General features: G+C 33.2%; 1 protein-coding gene across 1 annotated transcript; it reads right to left on the reverse strand.

The window, feature by feature from the left end:
- Nucleotides 1–740: 740 nt before the first annotated feature.
- LOC124436960 lies at nt 741–21,260 on the reverse strand. Its single transcript, XM_046986953.1, has 34 exons — nt 21,051–21,260; nt 20,126–20,225; nt 19,777–19,934; nt 19,548–19,619; nt 18,933–19,009; nt 18,288–18,393; nt 17,852–17,955; nt 17,016–17,102; nt 16,250–16,392; nt 15,909–15,972; nt 15,379–15,478; nt 14,171–14,247; nt 13,931–14,067; nt 13,106–13,168; nt 12,055–12,092; nt 10,209–10,308; nt 9,922–10,052; nt 9,225–9,274; nt 8,379–8,396; nt 8,164–8,218; nt 7,974–8,051; nt 7,672–7,810; nt 7,243–7,342; nt 6,734–6,824; nt 6,591–6,627; nt 5,893–5,982; nt 5,192–5,231; nt 4,447–4,581; nt 4,208–4,323; nt 3,603–3,678; nt 2,965–3,089; nt 2,050–2,199; nt 1,779–1,910; nt 741–1,091 (listed from the first exon to the last, which is right to left on the reverse strand). The coding sequence occupies exons 1-34, from the start codon at nt 21,143–21,145 to the stop codon at nt 972–974; spliced, it is 3,204 nt and encodes a 1,067-aa protein (XP_046842909.1). The 5' UTR covers nt 21,146–21,260; the 3' UTR covers nt 741–971.
- Between the last annotated feature and the right edge of the window lie 134 nt (nt 21,261–21,394).

Raw genomic sequence — 21,394 nt, forward strand, 5'->3', positions numbered from 1 at the left:
TTTATTAACATGCTACGCCCTAATGGAAGGCATCTATCTCGGGGACCGGGAGGCATGGACAGAAAACGGGATTTCTTGTTTTCAAAATTTGTCTTTTTCTTTACAAAAATTCCTCTCATAAAAGAAACTAGAACATCGAAGGATATTGTAAAGGTTCAAACAACTTCTGCCTTTTTGACTTATAATTTAAACCAACTTTAAGCATGTTTATACGATTTTTTACTTGCTACCTTTTACCATGTAACTTTCTCATAACTCTCTCGTCATGAACGAGAGCCTCCTTATACAATATAATTCTCTCGTGATGAACGAAAGCATCCATGGGCTTCATGGAAATAAAGGATTATCTACTTTTTCATAATAGTTTCTACAAAATCTGGCTTCATTTTACCCCCCTGACTTTTTGTTCCAGATATATTTTAGTAGAATGTATAGAACTCAACGATTCTGACATATGAAGTGTATATAGATCAGTTGTTAGAGCTGATGTATCCACTTTGTTTATGCATTTTCGCATTGATTTCTTAATTTCTGCTAAAAGGAAATGCGCATGACCTAAGGTGGTGACCGCCGAGCCTCCAGTGACTGGGCTGCGGACAACCTTTTCATAAAGATCTGGTGAGCGCTTACTAGATGGCCTGTAAAGAGGATTAACTTTATAGTGAAAATTTCAAAAACTTTTTTACCACGACAAAAAACTTTACACCATTTCAAGATGAAACAACAAATGAAAAAACAGGTTTTGATAAAACATTTAATTCTACTTTCCTTCTTTATTTTGACAATTAAGTTATAACAATTTACGACATTGATTTGATGAAAAAGATTAAGTAATGCTACTACATAAGATTATAAGTACGTTAATTATTACTAGTATTATCTATTAAATACCAGTGGAAAAAAATAGTATAGATATAATCACATTTTTCAACTAAAATCCCATGACAAATTACAATAAATGACTTGAATGCTCAACTGTGGAAAGAAATTTCAAGTGACTTCCCAGCAACAACAGTAAGGACATGTTCCTTACCTTTAGGAAACAATTTAGTGGGAGCTTCCGGAAATGTCAAAACAATCTTCTCCTTTACCTAAATATCAAAACGAATTAGAACATCTATGTACACAAATGTCGACAACTATTGGATAATGGTTTGAGAATCATTCATGAATAGGTAAATTTGACGATTGAAAGACTCAAGTTTATTGAATTGGAACACGTAACAACGGAAGTGAAAAATTAAACTGCTTGCTTCAACCACAGAATATGGAATATACAGAAGGGTCACTCGAGTCTGAACCTTTGATGTTTTTGTCCTCACGCATGTTGTGCCGCGCGCATACCGGCCGCCATTATTCCAGAAAGATATTTATGGCTTTTGACTTGTTCCCATCCACTAAATGACCCGACGTCATTTCTTATATTGAAATATTTTGATTTCATTGTAAAGAAATGACGTCATGTAATTGCAGTGGTTGGAAACAAGTAAAAAATACTCTTTGAGGGAGGAACATATTTATATATGCATGTCTTGTCGAAATAAGTTCCTTTGAAATTCATTACTTTCTACGGATTAAGAAATGAACTTATGAATTTGTGCTCCCCAATTAACAAGTTTGAGTAAGAGTAACATAAAATTCCCCAAATCTAAGCAAATTTCGGAGGGAATAGAGCCAAGGACGCAGATAGGAGAACAAGGGTTGCATTAAAACTTGGGCATGTTAATCAGATCACTTTGAGTAATTTTCAATAGAACATAGATTCGGCGGAAACTAACTTGTGCAATAGCTGTCTTGATTGGAATTTTTTGTTTTTGTTTCTCATCATAAAGAAACGCGTCAGCATACGTGTATAATGGAATCACAAGTCCCAAGGATACAATTTGAGCCTCACCATGCGAAACTTGCAACTACAATAAAAAACAATCCTCGATAACTTCAATTCATGATCTTGCATGAACGCCTTTGCCTGGATTTACTGGGAAGCTTGTAGGTAGTTTAATAAAATGCTAGTGTCTAAACATTAAAAAACACAGCATGGATAAATACCTTTATGTTCGAACAACCATCGCTAATTGTTTGAGAAAAGCATCCCCATCCTGATGCGACAATAAAAAAACTCTTGAAGTTTTCATGGTTGAATAACGGCGCAAAATTGAGTTCTATTGCTTCCTCGCCAATAGCAAGAATGTCCCAACTCTAAATCATGAGGGAAAGCGTTATCAAATCTAAAATATCGAGTTCATTCATAGGGCCTAAGAAATGAAAATTTAGCTCGTTTAATTAAATTACATTTTCTTTGAAGACAACCCTTAAAATGACAGTGGACTTATAATACAGTTTATTCATATCTCTTTTCATTCTTAAGATATTGAAGTTTTGTAATGTCCGATTTACACAACCTAGTAACGTCACATTGTATGATAACTGACGTCACATTTTATGAAGCATATTTGCTGATAAGTTACCTTAACCGGACTAAGTTTCTGTTGTTGTTAATTGTTACCGGTATAAAATTCAGCGAAAACTTGTCCAGAAATTAAAGGATATTTATAAATTTTGATGATGTCATAGATTGTGTCAAACGGACATTACAAAAACTTCAATATCTTAAAAAGAGAAAGATACATGAATAAATTATTTTAGAAAGTTCACTGTCATTTAAAGAGTTCTCCTTGATGAAAATACAATTTAATTAGCGAAAGAAATCCGAACGTACATATAATTTACATAATATGATCCAACGTTAAAATAGTCACAACAAACATGAAATACATAACAAATAATAACTGGTATTAAAACGATGTTAAATTGGGTAGAAATACTGGCGAAATTATTGTAGCTCATACACGTGAATAGTTAAATTAAAAAATAGAACACGTTAACGTTAAAATTACATAAAGTATTATAAATTAAACAAGGTATAAAAAGAATAAACGAGGGAAATTGCAACCTATCACCTACCAATCCAGATCCAATATCAAGATGAAGGAACGCCCCCAATGCTCGACAATAGTGATCACCACATTCAATCTCGTTCCAAGGACTTCGTCTTGTTCCATCATATTTCTGACGACATTCTTCAAGCACTAATTGCAACAAATCAACTCAATTAATAACACTAAATGCAACAAATTAACTCAATTAATAACACTAAATGCAACAAATCAACTCAATTAATAACACTAAATGCAACAAGTTAACTCAATTAATAACACTAAATGCAACAAATCAACTCAATTAATAACACTAAATGCAACAAATTAACTCAATTAATAACACTAAATGCAACAAATCAACTCAATTAATAACACTAAATGCAACAAATTAACTCAATTAATAACACTAAATGCAACAAATCAACTTCATTAATAACACTAAATGCAACAAATTAACTCAATTAATAACACTAAATGCAACAAATCAACTCAATTAATAACACTAAATGCAACAAATTAACTCAATAACACTAAATGCAACAAATTAACTCAATTAATAACACTAAATGCAACAAATTAACTAAATTAATAACACTAAATGCAACAAATTAACTCGATTAATAATAACGATGAGGCCTGCACAAAGCTCGACATCTAATTTACCTTGACAAGCAGCTGGGAGCATTTTCTCATACAATAACAAGCCGGCAAAAGTATGCTCCAACCCACTCCATGCACCCTGTAGTAGAGATCAAATCAATCATAAATGGCACACGACATCGATAGTTTACTTAATGTAGACGTACACATATCGAGAAGGGGATTAACCGTTTGATAAAATAAATTTAATAAGCTCGAACATTAAATCAAAATACCTTTACAACAATGTTATTAATTACGAATTTCAAAAAAAATTATAGGTTTTACCACTCGAGCTGCTTTTAAAATGTTTTCAAATGCAAGTTTTTCCTTCCCATAATGAGCTGTTATAATTTTTATCAAATATTTGATCCGCCTTTGAACACCCGTGGCTTATGCCAATTTTAGATTTTTCCTGCAAACTTGAGCCCCCCCCCTGTGGTTCTCACTAATTTCAAGCCGAGTGAAATAAAAATTGAAGGTACGTACAAAATACATTAATTTCCTTAAATCGAAAAAGATGAAAAAGTCTGAAGTTCTATAACAACGCTGAATTGAATAAGGCAACGTTTAAAGACATAGTTTGCTGACAAAATACATTTTATATAGAATGAAATACAAAATCTTACCTCAAAGCTGTACAGTAATGGGTCATTTGGTACTTTTTCACCAGCTTCAACATCCCAATATGTTATGTGCAAGCCTGCATCCCGATTGTCATAAAATTTCCTAGGCTTCTGTGTCGCTGGAAAAGGATTTTAAAAGATTTATTTTAACTTCTTAAACAGAAAAATTTATAAAGAAAATTTGTTAAGCCGATATCAAAGTAAAAGATTAATTACGACTGTTAATATTAAATCTAACCTACCAGGGTCAAATTCCTCAACATGATTTCTTTCAAACACGTATTTTAAATGCGACCTGATATGATCAACGGGAAGCAGTGGACCAAGACCAAGAAAATATGACCACCATTGACCGATCAATGCATCAATAAATGTTCCTAACACGATAAGCAGGAATAATTTTATCTTTAAATCTATCTTCAATGATCACGTTTGCAAATGATTAAGATTACAAACGTATTTGTCAACGATTTAGAGCCCAGCCTTCTAGATGTCTAGCTAGCGTGACAAGGTGAGGCGAGGTTGCCATCTTGAAAGATGACTAAAGTAAAACTCAAAACAAAAGATTTAGAGCCCAGCCTTCTAGATGTCTAGCTAGCGTGACAAGGTGAGGCGAGGTTGCCATCTTGATAGATGGCTAAAGTAAAACTCAAAACAAAAGATTTAGAGCCCAGCCTTCTAGATGTCTAGCTAGCGTGACAAGGTGAGGCGAGGTTGCCATCTTGAAAGATTGCTAAAAGTAAAACTCAAAACAAAAAATAAGTTAAAAGAAAGTTCAAAAAACCAATCCTATCAAACATTTTAAAAATAAAACCTAGACTGTCAACTCTGCTACTGTATATCAACTCTGGAAAAGCAGATATTAGTCGTAAATATCATCATTGCACCTTTCAAGATGGCGGCTTGCCTCACTTGTTACTATAGAATTTCCACGGAGTCAGATATGTAGTAGATTGGGTTCCAGGTCATTGTTGTATTTATACATACCACAACCCAATGATTGGACTGGATAAAGCTGTGGTGTAACCTGTTTAAAGAGAAAATACGGATACTGATTACATAGAAAAAAACCTAAAAATAAAGTTTCTCCTGAGGTATATTAATATACATTCTGAACGAATGAATCCAACATAACTAAGCACATCACTAAATAATGATATTTGAAGAATGGGGTGAAAAAAGAACATATCTTTTTTCCTTAAATCCGTTTTTGTTAATTTCGTACCTCCCTTTCGTAACTCATTTGTTTTTAACTAGAGGCCCCCTTCTTCCATGACATCTATTATAGTTTCGTTTCCTATTATAGTATAGGTTTAGTTCGTGGACGGATTTTCTGGAGGGGGTAGGGGGTGCCAGCCTCAAAATATCATATCTCGCATGCATAATAAATTGTACATCCTCCAAGAAAAATTTTAACACCCACCCCGAATTTTTAGCAAAAAAAATCAGTATTACAGTTGAACTGAGATTTTCTGGGTAATTTTGCCCAAGCCACCCAATGCCCCCCGAAACCTAGACCTTTATTTTATCTTGCATAACTTCCTAACTAGCTCACACACCCCTCCAGTTAATTTTTCTGCACCATCCCTGTAAAAATTATGAAAATCCATCCAATGTTTTTACGACAATTAGTAGAACTGACAACATGGAATATTGTAGTCATTTGTAGACCATCAACAATCACTTACTTGTGTATACCATTTGCCATTTACAAAACAGTATTCATCAAGATTTTTTGAGCCAACAAGAAACCTTGCATGATAAACAGCAGCAGTTTCCTAACAAAACACAAAAACAAACAAATCTGTTTATTGTTTTCGAGTATTATTTTTATAGCCAAAAATTTCAAGCACATCACGATCATTCTTAATAACAAACATATTGAAAATATGAATGAACTTCACGAGAATAATTCATGATGAACATTTGGTCGACAGCACATCTTTACCATCAAGTTTTGTTTTAGATGTTTTCATAAACATCCAAGGCTGTATCCAAAGCTGGGATGCAAGGATAGTGCAAAATAAACGCTGCCTTTTCACTCGTAATTTGAGTCAACCATAAAATGTTTCTTACATTTACTTCATTTCACCAATGTCCATGAACTTCAATTTAATTTTGTTTTGTGTATCATAAAGCGAACATCATTGACTTCATGGCAAGCAAAACAATTTTAATACAACCTATCACCTATAACCTTAATAAATACTTATCTGCTGTTCCTCTCATTTCGAGTATACTAAAGTCACGGGCCATTTGTAATATTTATGTCCAATATACTGCATACAAATATATAACTTCAAAACGCTTGTATTGAAATTGTACCGACTGTTGACCTCTGAATGTTTTCCAAAAAGAAACCAAGACCAATTGATTCAATACTAACCATTTCGCCCATTAATTTAGCCATCTCTTCAGCAGCTCTACGAACAGAATAAGAACATAAAGAAGATTTACACAATACAATTAAACATGAAGCAATTACCATGCAGCTTTCCATGCGCACTAAACAAGCATTTACGTACTAACCTCAATGCACACAGATATAAACCTCCAATGAAGGTGTCGATACCATAGGTTGCACGATCATACGTACATGGTTGAGGACCAGTCAACAAGCCTGAAATAGCGATATAACCAAACTCTATTCAAATCACAACCATTCTAATTCGTTTATCTGCAGTTCGTTGAACCCAACCCACAATATTAAGATATGACACGGATCGTGTTTTGCCTAACGAAGTTTCTCCTATTCTGCAACAAATCGCAGCTCGGCCGTTCAATGAATAATGTGAAACAGCTTTAAGTGTGTATAAGCTGTAAAATAGGTACAAGTACTTCGAATGGACCTAAAAGTTTATACTAAAATATGTCTCACTATCAAATTCAATTTTGCAAAACAAGCCGCTTGGAGTTTTTCATAAACATGCATGTAGATTGAAACAAAAGAAGGAATGGATACAATTCAATTTGTTCACACTTCCTCCAAAGTGTTTGTATTCGAAAAAGTGACAAGCTTTAATTAAATCTATACGTACCTAGCTTATCTTTATCGAGTTCATTCATGTAACGACTCATCATAGCTTTGATTTTAGGCCATATTGTTTTCACAAAGTCTTCAGGAGCTGAATGTCGAATCTAGAAGAGCAATGTTGATCTTTTTACAGGGCATATTACTGAGTGCAGAAATATATCAATTACACAAATGTACACATGAAAACCTCCAGCTATACATTAAAAATAACCAGTCAAAATTTCCCGCCGTGCAATAAAATTTTAATGAACGTGACAATTATGTATGTGAAGATAAACCACCTAGCTTTAACGCAAAAATTCTGGGCAATGATATTACACCTATGCGAGTGAGTTTGTATTTTGTACTCAAGTCAACGTTTAATGAACAATTGAAATCTGTGATGAAGGCAATATTAACAACCCGCAACGGTCACGTGACGTGGTTTACGTACCTCGCGATACGCTTTCAACACCGTCCCTAAATCACCATCCAGACAAATTCGGGTTGAACTTAGGTTGACGACATTATCTTTATTACACCAGTTCCAATCTTCCCATTCTCGTTTATAACAAACAGGCATTGTGGTACGACTACAAAGTACAATTGAATGACTTTCACGAAAAAGAATGCTTTGCTTTATGCTCTGGGGGAGCTGTTGATTGGTCAGTTAGTCTATAGTCAAGCTGCAGACGAATTCTTTTCATCATGACATTACAAGGGAAAAAATACATACACAACATTATAGACTTGTACCTTGGTATGATTGCATTAGGCGCCATGTTGACTAGGAGATCAATGTTTCTCATTTTACGCTCAAGACTAGGAAAGCATCTAATACAAAAAAAAACAACTAGTAAAATACTCGACAACAAACGACTTTCATGTAAGAACTTAAATACGATTGATGTTAGATAAAACAAGTCAATTCCAACATATAAAATACCTTGCCAGGCCCATCTCGTAATTCAAGACATGAGTACAATTCATGGGACAGCAACCTATGCAAGTGATAATCAAATGCAACAGCTTTAAAAAAACGCATATAAATTGTGTAGGTAAGAAAACCTCGAAGACAAGAGAAAGAAGACCATTTCATGACACAAATAAGTACATTAAAAGATAACCTCATTCTCCGTAAAACTATTTAAAAATGTTTACCTGATTTTGTACTGCAGCCTAAAAATGGACAAAGACAAATTCTTAGTCATATGTCAAATAAATATTTCACTATCATTGTGTTAATTCATACCAATGCCCTCGCTCAACCTGTTCATGATGCACGCATTCGAGTGCAATTTGAAGTGTTCAAAAAACTCGCCAAAATACAGGCTGAACTATGCTATTACCAATTACTAACAAAAACATAAAATTTTTTAAATTCTGGTGATTTTTCACTTCAACGCAGAAACATTCAAGCATGTTATTTCAATTGTGGATTGATCAGCTCAAATTTTTAAAATTTCTTTGAAGATCTTTTTCCGCAACACCAATGCTTTCACACATGTCGCCAAAACAAGGTACTATTAATAATGTTTGTATTTTTGGAAATGTCTTGCAAAGTCTGAATTATAGTCTCAGCCGTCAATTAAAATGCGTACTTAAATCTTTACTTCCCAAGTATTTTAGTTCTTTGAGTTTTGAATATTTTCCTTGAGGTTGCTATACGGCAACGCTTGGAGACAAAGGGTTAATTTTGTCATGACTTTTCTTACAATATTTTTTAATTTTACCGTTAGCGAAATTTTTTATTTGATTGGCTCTTATGATTAGCTACTTCTTTGCTTGACAACCAATCAGAAGCACTTTCAAAAAGAAATTGACACTGGTATTTACTGAAAGTTACACTGCTCTGAACCGAACAGAATTGAGATTTTTTTTACGTATTTTATCAAATTATTTTATCAAATAAGAAAATAAAAGCTTTATTTTGTTTTCTTCCAAAATACTTTTCAATTTTTTTTTGTTAAAATAAATTTTAAACCGTACAAGGAGAAAATCACTTACCTTCAAAGCAGTACAAATTCCCATCCTCACACCACATAAATGATGGAGATCTAAAATTGAAAATTGTCGAAGAACTAAACTGATGCAACAAAAAGAGAGTTTTATGTCATGCGTATTTCTATTTGCCTCAAATCATACTTCATACTTCAAAATATAAAGTGCCTAAATGAGGGTGAGGGAAATAACTTGTTTAGTTAGATAAAATAAGCATTATATTTGATAGGTTAAAAAATTTATTTTCATTGACTTTTCGGCTTGAAAGTAGATGACTCCCCGCACCAGAAGTGACGTAAAAAGAAAAAGGAAAGTATTAACAAAGTACAATATTATAGAATTTCAATGGAAAATTACTTTTTCATTGTTTGCGATTAAGCTCTGAAAAATGAAAAAATGTCGTCAAACTGTACACCTGTGAGACATCTTAGATTTATATTGACGTTTTATGGGATGATTTGTAAAACAGCTCCATTGTTTACTATAAACCAATATAATGAAGCTTCATCTTTAATGCAAGTGTTGTCCTTTTTTATGTCACTTCCGGCACAGAGTCACCTAATTCTTGGACCGAAAAGGCCACGAAGAGAAAATTTTCTTTGTATCAAATAAGTTGCAAGTGTTGTTAAAATCTATTTCGCAATTTAAAAAGGGTTTTTTCCTGACCCTGTTAGGAAGGCCCTTTGAGATAATACGACTTTACCTTATAACAGAAAGTCTACCAGCAGCACTGTCCACCATATGCCAAGGTAGAGTAGAGTCATACATACAATCACGAAACGTACGAGTTAGCGTCGTCAGTCTTCCCAAATTTGAACCAGTGTACGTAACAACCTTTGTGTTTAAATAAACTACGTATAAGAAATATGTAAATTTATACGATTTCCATAACGATGCGTTTCCACTCGAATCATAAACAAATGTACGATACTCGCAAAAATATCTCAGGCAGGTGATTTGATTTTAATATGAAGAATTTGAAGACTTTACCTCATGGACATCTTTCCATATGGTGTTGTAATAATTACCAAGATAGTAACAAGTTTTGGAGTTCGCTGCTGGTGGTGACCACTGTCCCCACTTACAATACCTAGAAATACATACATGTCCCCCATTATAATAACTAAAAATACATGCATGTCCCCAATTACAATACCTAGAAATACATACATGTCTTCACTTACAATGCCTAGAAATACATACATGTCCTCAACAATAGCTTGAAATACATACATGTCCCTACTTACAATACTTGGAAATACATAAACGTCCCCACTTAAAATACGCCAATCGTTCCGTATCATACGCGTATCGTTCTCGTATCATACGCGTATCGTTTTATTTTATACACATATCGTTCTCGTGTCATACCCGTATCATTTTCTCAATATTCTCGTATATGGTTTCAATATAGTTTGGTTTCATCTACGTACACAAATATTAGTATAAAGTTTTCGAAAACTTTGCATTTACTGTTGCAACTGCCTATATCAATGATGGTTTACCTTTAAAACGAAGTTTACGCCGGTTTTAATATGCATGAAACTGTATAGCTCACAAGCCACAGATTTTAAGCCCCAGTGATTGGTTGATTGCAGTGCAGTTTATGTATAAAATGCACTGTGAAAATGTGTTAGTGCATCGTTGAAGTGTGCAATTGCACTGTAAATATTATTATTTCACTTATATTTTCTTATTATTTCACTTATACTGAAGATGGCATCATGAGAAGTCGAAACATGTCTATTTTAAAAAAACTAGTGTGTATATTAAATGCGCATTAGCAATAGTGCTTCTACGAAATTATGGAAACATCATTTACGACATAGCACAAAAATACGAAGTAAAGGTTTCCTTATCAGAATTGCGGAAGTTTGAAAAGCTTCAAACCAAACAAAAGAACTAGATGTTATGTTTCTCAAAGATTGTCTTTCACTCGGCGTTTATCCAAAGTTTCTCTGCTTTCCACTACCAAATGTCAACAATCAAGATAGCTTTGCGGTACGCAGACGATTATTACGCAGTGCAATCAAAAAGCGAACAAAGGAAGAACGGATGTTATCGAATGAAGTAACGAAAATGTCAGAAAGTTTAAAGAATAATCTATCCTCTCTCGACTGGAATATTTTAAGCAAAGCTCTGGAATTTATCTTATTTCCTTTTTATTGTTGTAATTTATGTATCATATTACTTTTATATAAACCTCGTATCATTTATTATTTCACTTATACTGAAGATGGCATCATGAGATGTCGAAACATGTCTATTTTAAAAAAACTTGTCATGTATATTAAATGCACATTAGCAATAATGCTTTTACGAAATTATGGAAACACTGTATATACTTATCCTTCGGACTCCCGCTATTTCACTGCTAACTTTAAAAACTCTTTCGTATTTCAATCCGTAATCGCACTCGAAACTTTACTATTGCCTTTAGTAAGACATGTTATCTCTAGCAGATACGACATAACATTAACAAAATTATTGCTAAAAATTTTAAAGCACTTCTTAAAACTATGCACACTAATACGATATGATTCGAAGAACATTCTCGTATCATACGCGTATGTTTTTCGTATCATACGCATTTCATACGCGTACCGTATGCTAACAAATACGCGAGCGGCACTGTACCTTGAAATACATAAATGTCCCTACTTACAATACTTGGAAATATATACATCTTTTATCTGACTTCGAGCAATAATGAAAACCGGCATTAAATACGAACATTCGTTTCGTGTTTGTTTTGAGAAAAACAGCTCTACGTACCTTCCTATCACATATTACAGAAAGGTTTTCATTTACGAAAAATTTATGCTACAATACGTACCTGTAGGGAAAATGCCACGACAGAACGAAAGTAAATGTCTAACAAAAAAATAAAATGTACCCTTGCTATTATAGTGAACATATATGTTTTAATGTCCATTAAAGGCAAATATATTGTATATTGCACGGTATAAGTATATTTTGAAATGTTAACACCAAGAAATGAAATCAGTGTTGAGGTCAATCAAAGAATCAATGTCGGATGGAGAAGATTCGGGCAATACAGTCACTTTCCAAAGGAGAAGAACATCCCAAACAGTTTGAAGAGGAAAATAATGGACACTGTCATTTTACCATCTATGACATACGGAGCAGAAACATGGGCGCTTACAAAACACCAATAAAGGAAGCTGGCAGTCACACAAAGGAGCATGGAGAGGAGCATACTAAATATCAGGCTAAAAGACAAGATCAGGAATGAAGTAATCAGAGAGAGAACCAGGATGAAAGATGTCATCCAAACAGCAAAAGAAATGAAAGGCAGATGGGCAGGTCATGTGGCAAGAATGGAAAACAACAGATGGGCCAAATTGACAACAAAATGGTATCCAAGAACTGCACCAGAGGAAGAGGAAAGCCAAAGAGAAGATGGAGAAACGAGATCGAAGAAGAAACTGGAAACACGTGGATGAGGAGAGCTAAAGACCGAATCAAGTGGAAGAAGTTGTGGAGGCCATCTGCCAGCAGTGGCGTGAACGGCTGATGATGATGATGATGATGAAGTATATTTTGTGGTGTATAACAGAATGGTGAAATAAAGATGAACTGTACAATGTACTATACATGTATGCAGTAACGGATCCAGCGTTCATAAAAATAAATAAAGATGAACTGTACAATGTACTGTACATGTGTGCAGTAAAATTTATAATATGATTAAAGGCTGAAGGCGACATTTTCAGCTTGTAAAATAAAACTTGCAACATGAATGATTGACGACCTCGCCAACTAAGGACGCTTTTAATTGGCGAAAGCAAGCTTAACACCAAGACTAAGCTACAAGGTAGTTAAATAAATTGGAATTCGACAATCAAATTTATATTACTAAATACCTCAGATTCATTGGGTGGAATTTCCCTGCAACAGCTGATTGCACCACTCCATGTTTTGTTTACCTAAAAAATAACAAAAATAAACAAATATCTTTAAGGGGTATTTGGACGCATATGTGAGCATTTTTGAAAATTGTTTGAACAAATTGTCAGCACCTAAAACTTTGCAAAAATGAAACGCCATAAGTGAAAAATCGCTGTATGAAGTTTTGTAACGTTGATTTTCCTTTTATGGAGCTTCATTTGTGCAAAGTTTGTCTGCTAGCAGTCAACATGAACAATTTTTCATAAATGCTAGCACATGATTAAAAAGTACCCTTCTAAGGTTACTCCATATAAATAAAAAAAAAACAAGCTTTCGTAATTACACGGTCGAGTATTCCATTTATTTTCAAAGGCTATGCTTAAAACACGCAAATATAAAGGACCCATAAGCCTTAAATCAATCTTGGCATTTCATTTTCTTTTATTTCAACGCATTTAAGTTCAAACTTCTCAGTGAATCAACTTTAAAGCTATTTTTACTCCGCCTTAAGAATCTTGGAAGAACTAAGGTCCGTACCAGAGTAGATGGAAAGAAGATTTTAAAATGTAGTAATCGAAAGTACTTATGTACTTGTTAAAACTAAAAATAAAAATTTCTTAAAGTTTTCCTCAACTTCAGTAGCTAATGAAATTTTAAGAACACTATGGAACTCAATCAAATGAAACTGGTAACTATCATTTCTTTCAACATCGCAACTATACAAGACTAGGACGGAGAAATAAGTTTAGCTGTGAGTCATTAAGCATGTATTTCGAAAGTTTTATCAAGTCAATTCTTACTTCAGAAGCTCCTGGCTTTCCTTTGCCAGAAAGTCCCTTGCCCGTAAAATCGCTCCACATTTTATCGAGATTGCATTCATCATAACAATCAGAGAACTGTAACAAGTTTTTACACATATCTCCTGTCTTGTTGAAAACTACGTAATGAAACAAAGACAGCTTCAAGGTGCACAAGAGGTACGTCAGGTATAATGAAGGATAAATATCTATAACAATACGTATCCATTTGAGGAAACTTACCTCCAATAGATAATTCCCCGTTTGTACTACATCTGCAATCGAGCTTTGAGTTGTTCATGTACAAGCCATAGTATCCACTACAAAAATTTCAAACAATATTTTTCCTAAATTACTTTTTGCTCGGGGTGAAAATGTTCACTTGAGCGGACAAAATTTTTCATTGTGTCAATTAATTTCCTTTTTTAACTCCCCTCCACCTAATTGTACATCTCGCTCCTAACAGAAACACATTTTGTACATGAAGCGAACAAAGTTTCCTTTTAATGTCGTCGGCCATGTTCACATGGGTAAACAACGACGAAGTTCCACTTGCGCGTTTTTATAACAGTACAGCTGGATGTTATCATGCTTTTATCATTGAAAGTTAATTTCAAAGTTTTTTTTATAAGATAACCAAAATTCCCTGATTGAATTTTGACAACCACGAGGTAAAGTGAGCATCAAGGTCCTGACACCAAACACACATCGTTTCATAAAGAACAGGTTATACACACATGGGCGTCAATCCTGTCTTAATTGGGGGTGGGGCGACCATATTCATATATTCTGCTATGCCTGGCTGATTTTTTTTCAAAACAATTTCATTTTCAAAAGAAATCAGCCTGGCATAACTGAATATATGAATATGGTCACCCCCAATTATCATAGGATTATCATGCAAGACTGATATGTCACGCAACACATAATCGAAAAGCTGCTACACAATTTATTGAAACAGTGTTTCTGAGTTTTTTCCAGTTACAAGAGAACAGCTATTCTACAAGTGAATCAAGGTTCACCCATGGGACAAGCACAGAACCCATTGGGAAAATGCACCTGTATGTATAAGTTGAAAAATACCCTGCCTTTCATGCAAATTTTAGATGCTTTTTAATGAAAATAGAATAACTCAAAGGGTCCAACGTTGGTACGACAGTCAAACCTGTATAAAGCGGACTCCTCGTATAGTCCCAAATATAATGTCATGTAGCTAATCTGTAACAATGAGACCTCTATGAAGCGCCGGACGTTGTGCGCCTGATAAAGGTTTGGTTGTAAATGAAAATTGAAATTTTATTGACGAGAAATTGTCGAGATAAAAGAGAATGTTGCAATATGCATGGCATTTACAATAAAATAATGCTACAAATTATATAAATAATAATAATTAATAAGCTAATCATAGTTCATTTTACCATGCTTGAAAACAATTTAAAAACACTCCTCACCACATATTTTTATATTCCGGAATGCCATTCGTATCCACCTGTCCGCCAAAGCTGAACAGTGTGTTTGTATTTCCACCAGGAGTGCCAGGCATAAATTTCTCTAATTTAAATTCGTAGGATTAGAGCAGCTAAAGTATGTTTCTTTGGAAATAAGAAATACTTAACTCTAAAATTATCCACCTTGCACAATACGTGAATTTTGTATATGACGTGCCAATTTTAAATTATTGTTAAATTGCAGTACAAATACTGCACGATTCAAAAAATTTATTCTTCAATAGTTTTAAATGAAAAATCATTATATATTCATATAAGCTTGGAAAATGCCGCATTTGTACAAAATGAATACGTATATTGATTTTATTCCATTTCAAACTAGCACATTTGAGAAAAATTCGGCAATCTAATACAACACGATTAATCAAATCAAATTTTAAAAACGAGAATAGAAGACAGCAATCACAGTCTTGCATCATGCATTTCAATAACACTCATAAAAATATTAACCACAAAATACTTCATTCACTTACCACACATGAACTCAGTTAGGCCATCCCATCCAACAAAGTTGAGAAGTGAAGATAACATTGTAACCTGTACTTAGGAACAAAACGATTTGATGAAACATTCTTACAGTAGTTAAAACATGTTTCAGTTTCTACTTTTAACTATTAAAAAACAAGAAAACACCTTTTTAATTATCAATATTCAATTACTGAATTATCGGTACAAAAGCTTTGCAATTTTCAAGTTGATTGAAAAGCCTTCAAATAATTGCACAAAAATCAACAAAACTGTAAATAACATGTTTTCATGGAGTGATTTTATGTGACATCAAGACAAAACTGCTGAAATGTAAAAGACACATCACCTTGAGCTTCTTGTCAGTTGGGTTTTTGACAGTGTAGTTAAAAATGATCATTGGTATTGCACTGTCCTTGGTATTGTGTGGAATACACGGATTGAAAGCTTCAAGATGCACATCAACAGGAAGTTCATTACTTGGTATGTCAACTAAGTTAAATAAAAACTTTGTTAGAAGAAAAGGCAAGCAATGCGTACACATACTTGGCATGTACATTTTTAACATGAATTAATTACAATTATAATACAATTCATTACAATAACTCTTAATATGGATAAGGGATATTAAGGGTTGTTAATTCAGTCAAAAAATATTTACAACCTATATCTATGTATCAAATAAAATGGATGATCAGATTTAATTTCTGAAAAATATATGCTTTGGTACATTTCATCAAAAACGTGCAAACCAATAAACACGAAAATAACAACCAAATGACTTTACTTCAACAGAGTACGATATTCATTAATAAAAGAAAGTTCCATTGACTGTCATTTTTGTGTTCAAAATATCTTCTCAAATATTGTTTTACATATAGGTACATTTTATTCAATTTTCAATTTTATAATCTGAACATTTAGTACATCTTTTATACATAACCAGCCGGCAGGTTTAGGGTTGTTGTATGAATTTCTGATCAATACCTACCTTTCTTTATAAATTTATAGTTTTTACAGATAGTGAAAAGCAAAATATTTTCATAGCAGTCCTGACCAAACTTGCATGCAGGAAAATGCCACTAATTACCAAGCACAACATTTTCAACAACTACCTTCAGCAATTGGGTATTTTGCAGTGATTTCAATTCTTTTTACACCTGGTAGTCGGTTAAGAAGAGCCTTGGATGCTTCTGGAACAACTGGGAAAGTATATTAAAAAGTTATCATTTGAGGAATAGGTTATAACATAATGCAAATCATTAAGGCTGAAGTTTGTGTTATCCACCAATTGATCATTTTTGATATCGTATAAAACTCAAATGTAAAAATAGTTTCATTACATATTCAAAAGGAGAAGTAATTAGGTAAAATGAAATACATTAAAGTACATAAATATAAATCAAAAGAAAATCGATAATCAAAATTGGAAATTTTGAAAGTTTGTGAACTTTTAGAAATAAATAACTTCCATGAAACCAACCAGGCACAATGGAGCTCCCATCCCCTTCAATTTTACATAATTTCAACACTTTGAACAGTATTTAGCATGCATGCTATTTAATTTAATGTATTTCTTGAAAATGACCTTGCACCTTATTGACCTTAAAACCAATTACATTTCTCAATTAAACAGTCAAGTTCAGTGTGCGGATTAGTTCAGAAAAAACGACATGCAATTTTTTTGACAAAAGTGTTTCTTTAGAGGCATAATCAAATTGATATTACATTAATTATTATATAGCGCTAATTGCTAAAATAATATTTTTAAATGTGAACAAATTCATATGATTTACGACAGTGTTTTTCATTAAAACCGCTGATTTTTGCACATCGTTTGAAAAAGTGATGTGCAGTTGTTTTCATTTTAGCTAAAACGATGTGCAAATTGCACATTGCACACTCTTAATTTGCACACTGATTGTATTACAGCTATTACATGGTAACTTACTATGATCAGTGACAATAGGGGCAGGTACAAATCCTTCACAGTCATAACAACTATTTGACTGGAGAACACGAGTCCTGGTACAGTTGGAGCTCTCATCATCAACTCTAAAGAATAAAACAAAAGCAATTTTCATTATTTACTTATGTAAAGGTCCTACTCATCCAAAACAAAGAAATGGGTAGAGCTATTTTACTTGTTGTGAGCTTCTCCTCAGTTAAAATCTATTTTCGCATTGTTTGCAGTTGTGGAACAACACATGGTAGCATTGGTACACATGCATTGAGCAGCAGTACACAACTTTTTTACAAGACAAACATAACAGGAAAGTCACAATTAGGGCATTACATATATATCATAGCCTTAAAGAGAACATGGCATGTTATAAATGTACCAAGAAACATTTTACAACCAGAGTATTTTAACAAAGTATACATACCTAATAGCAAAGAAACTGTGAGGTACATGAGCAAGATGATTGATCTCATTTGACACTTGCCATTGTCGTAATCCTCCATCACCTGCCAAAGCAATGCATCCACCTCCTACATAAAAAATCAGTGTTGGGTTTGAGATTGGCCCATGAACGCATCTATCAAAATACAACTAATGAAAGAGAAAGACAATTAACATAAAACAACTCCAAAATAATTGTGTTCCTTTCATTTTGAGTTCGAAACAAATACTAAATGTCACAAATTTGGCACAAAAATAATGATTAAAACAAGTCTACAAGTCTACTCAAGTACACAACTTCAGTACTCAAGTACACAACTTGTCAACTCAAGTTGACAAGTTCATATTGAATATTCCATATTTGGAAATGTAATTGGCAACATTAGAAAGTAACTTGGCAACCGCCATTTGAAAAGTTAACTGAAATCGACAATAAAACAATTGGCTGTTGCTAAAAATAAAAACAAAAACAATAACACAAAAAAAAGAAAATAGAGCAAGGAAAACGCAGAAAGAGAAACTAGGGAAAGTAAACGATACAGTACATGAAAAAAAATTTATCTAATGTTTGCACCATCCTATTATAACTTCAATAACAGAGGGTATATCAAAATATCTTTCTACGTACCTATAGGCCCCAGATGAAGAGTAACTGCTCTAAGTGCTTCATCAGCATATTTATATTCAGAGCATTGTGAATTCACCCTACAATATAAATCAAACATTAACTTAAGTCTAAAATTTGTCAAGATCCAGGTACGTATGCTCTAATTTTTATTGGGATAAAAAATTTGTTGACTTGTACACTGCATCTAAGACGGATATTACTATGGGACAAGTTAAGTGTGATAACAGGTCTGTCTAGCACTGTTAATTATAAGTTTTATAATTTTTGCATGTTCTTAATAAAAAAATTTGATACGCAAAAAGAACTTAAGTGAATTCTAATGTTTATTTCATGCAAGATTCATTTTTCAGAGATACAGCACATGTATGTTTCACAAATAAAGTCAGAGAGGCCAGAATTGTGCAAAGTTAATGTTTGCATAATTAAATTGCAACAAATAAAACACCCCATTGCGTATATACAATGGAATCCATATTTTGATACTGAATTAAATGAGGGACATACCAAATTTGCAAAGTATGGCTCCCATGTGCATACGTAAAGAACTTCATACTTTAAATTAAGGTATTTCTCTCTTTATTCCATATTATAAGTTTTATAGAACACAACACTCACACTTTCTTCAACTTGCGTCCATCATAAACAGGATTCTCAGGCATTGGTCTATCATAACAACACTGTGGATCGCTGATAATTTGAAATCAAAAAATTGACAATTTGAAACATAAAATCATTCACAATTACCTAAATTTTGCAGTACTTATTGAAGGAAACGAATTTTGGCTTAATGACTACTAATTATGGATGAAAAGTTATTTAAAGCGAAATTTAAAGACAATGATACCTAGAGCAGCATTCAGTGCTACTGCCATCAATATTGAGCTGAGCAGCTGTCTTTGTCACTTCTTCAATGGGAAGTACTTTTATGTGCAAAACAAGTTCATCTCTTGATGTTGTGCTACCATCAACTATTGCAGCTTGCCATTCTTCCTCAGTGCAACCCTTTACATTCATTTAATACATTCATTTAATACATTCATTTAATACATTCATATAATACATTCATTTAATACATTCATTTAATACATATAATATATTCATTTATATTCTTCTAGTCATGACAGAAGCTCAGTAAAATCCTAAAATGAATTTCTATCTTACTCTAGCATAAATTCATTAATTAGGGTACATACTGAGATGTAATCAGCTTCATCATCCAAGTATTGAAATGCAAGTGAAGAAGTCAGAGAATTGTTTACTTTCTCTTTAATTAATTTGCTTACATCAGCCCAACTACAAAAAAATTAAGAACTTCATGACTGTGTTTTCAACATTAAATAAAGGCTTAAAGCAGAAGCATTTCTCAAAACTTTAATCACCAGGATATTTTGGATATGAAATGTGTTTAGAACCAGAAAATATTAAAAACTAGCTTTGGTACCAGAGCTTAGTAATAAATAGCTTACAAATATATACATTTTTGACAGTTGCAAAAAAGCATGTAATATATTTTTCAATACCACCTAGAGTAAGAAATAAAAGTGCGCAAAGGGCAAGTAGCAATCACTGTTTAAAAGCAAAAAGCAGAATTGTACGTTGATTAAAGAACTATTGACATAAATCAAAGTACTACTGAGCAAAAAGTTCAATGACAGATATTCTTAAACAGCGAATGCCTTTATGCACATCTTAGAATTTCAAAGTGAAACATAAGAAAAATGAGGAAGGCTTTTTCCATATTTCAGTATGAGCCTAACCAGCAACCAAAAAACTGTACTATTCTTCCTTATGAAGCAGAATTAAGTAAATAAAATAAATTGTAGGATACATAAAATTAATGAGGCAGGCCTACGCTGCTGATCAGATCTGCCCCTGGTCTGCCTCTTAATTGCAATGTCGTATCCCCAAAATACCAGGCATATTATCCCAAGAAAACAACTTGTTTTATTACTTATTAGTGAGCAATATACAATAGAAAAAATCAAACATAAACATAGGAAGCTATAACAAATATTTTAATTATAAAAATGATTTTTAACAATGAAAATGCTAAGCAACAAAATGCGTGATGCGAAGCATTCACTGCGGTAGTTGGTGATCCGCCGTTGATGATCTCACCTTGTTTTATTTTCAACGTTGATAGAAATATTCTGATCTTTTCCAAGCACTTCGGCCGGATTTAGATGAACATTGACACGCAGTTTTTTGCTCATTTTAGCCCATAAGAAAAAAAATTCTACAAATTTTCTACAAAAATGCTACGTCTACAATGATAGCTGCTGAGCTACATCGCAATGTCACAATACAAGCAGTGGTCATATGATTATGATCAGTTACATTGTTGTTACCTAATACGAAATGGAATGGCATAGGTCGATCGATCCATAACCATATATCCTACTATACATACAGATATCCCAAGGTACCCCTAACATTAATATTCAAATCTGAACTTAGAAAGC

Source organism: Xenia sp. Carnegie-2017, unplaced genomic scaffold (genome assembly GCF_021976095.1).
Source record: "Xenia sp. Carnegie-2017 unplaced genomic scaffold, XeniaSp_v1 HiC_scaffold_1, whole genome shotgun sequence".
Lineage (NCBI taxonomy): Eukaryota > Metazoa > Cnidaria > Anthozoa > Malacalcyonacea > Xeniidae > Xenia > Xenia sp. Carnegie-2017.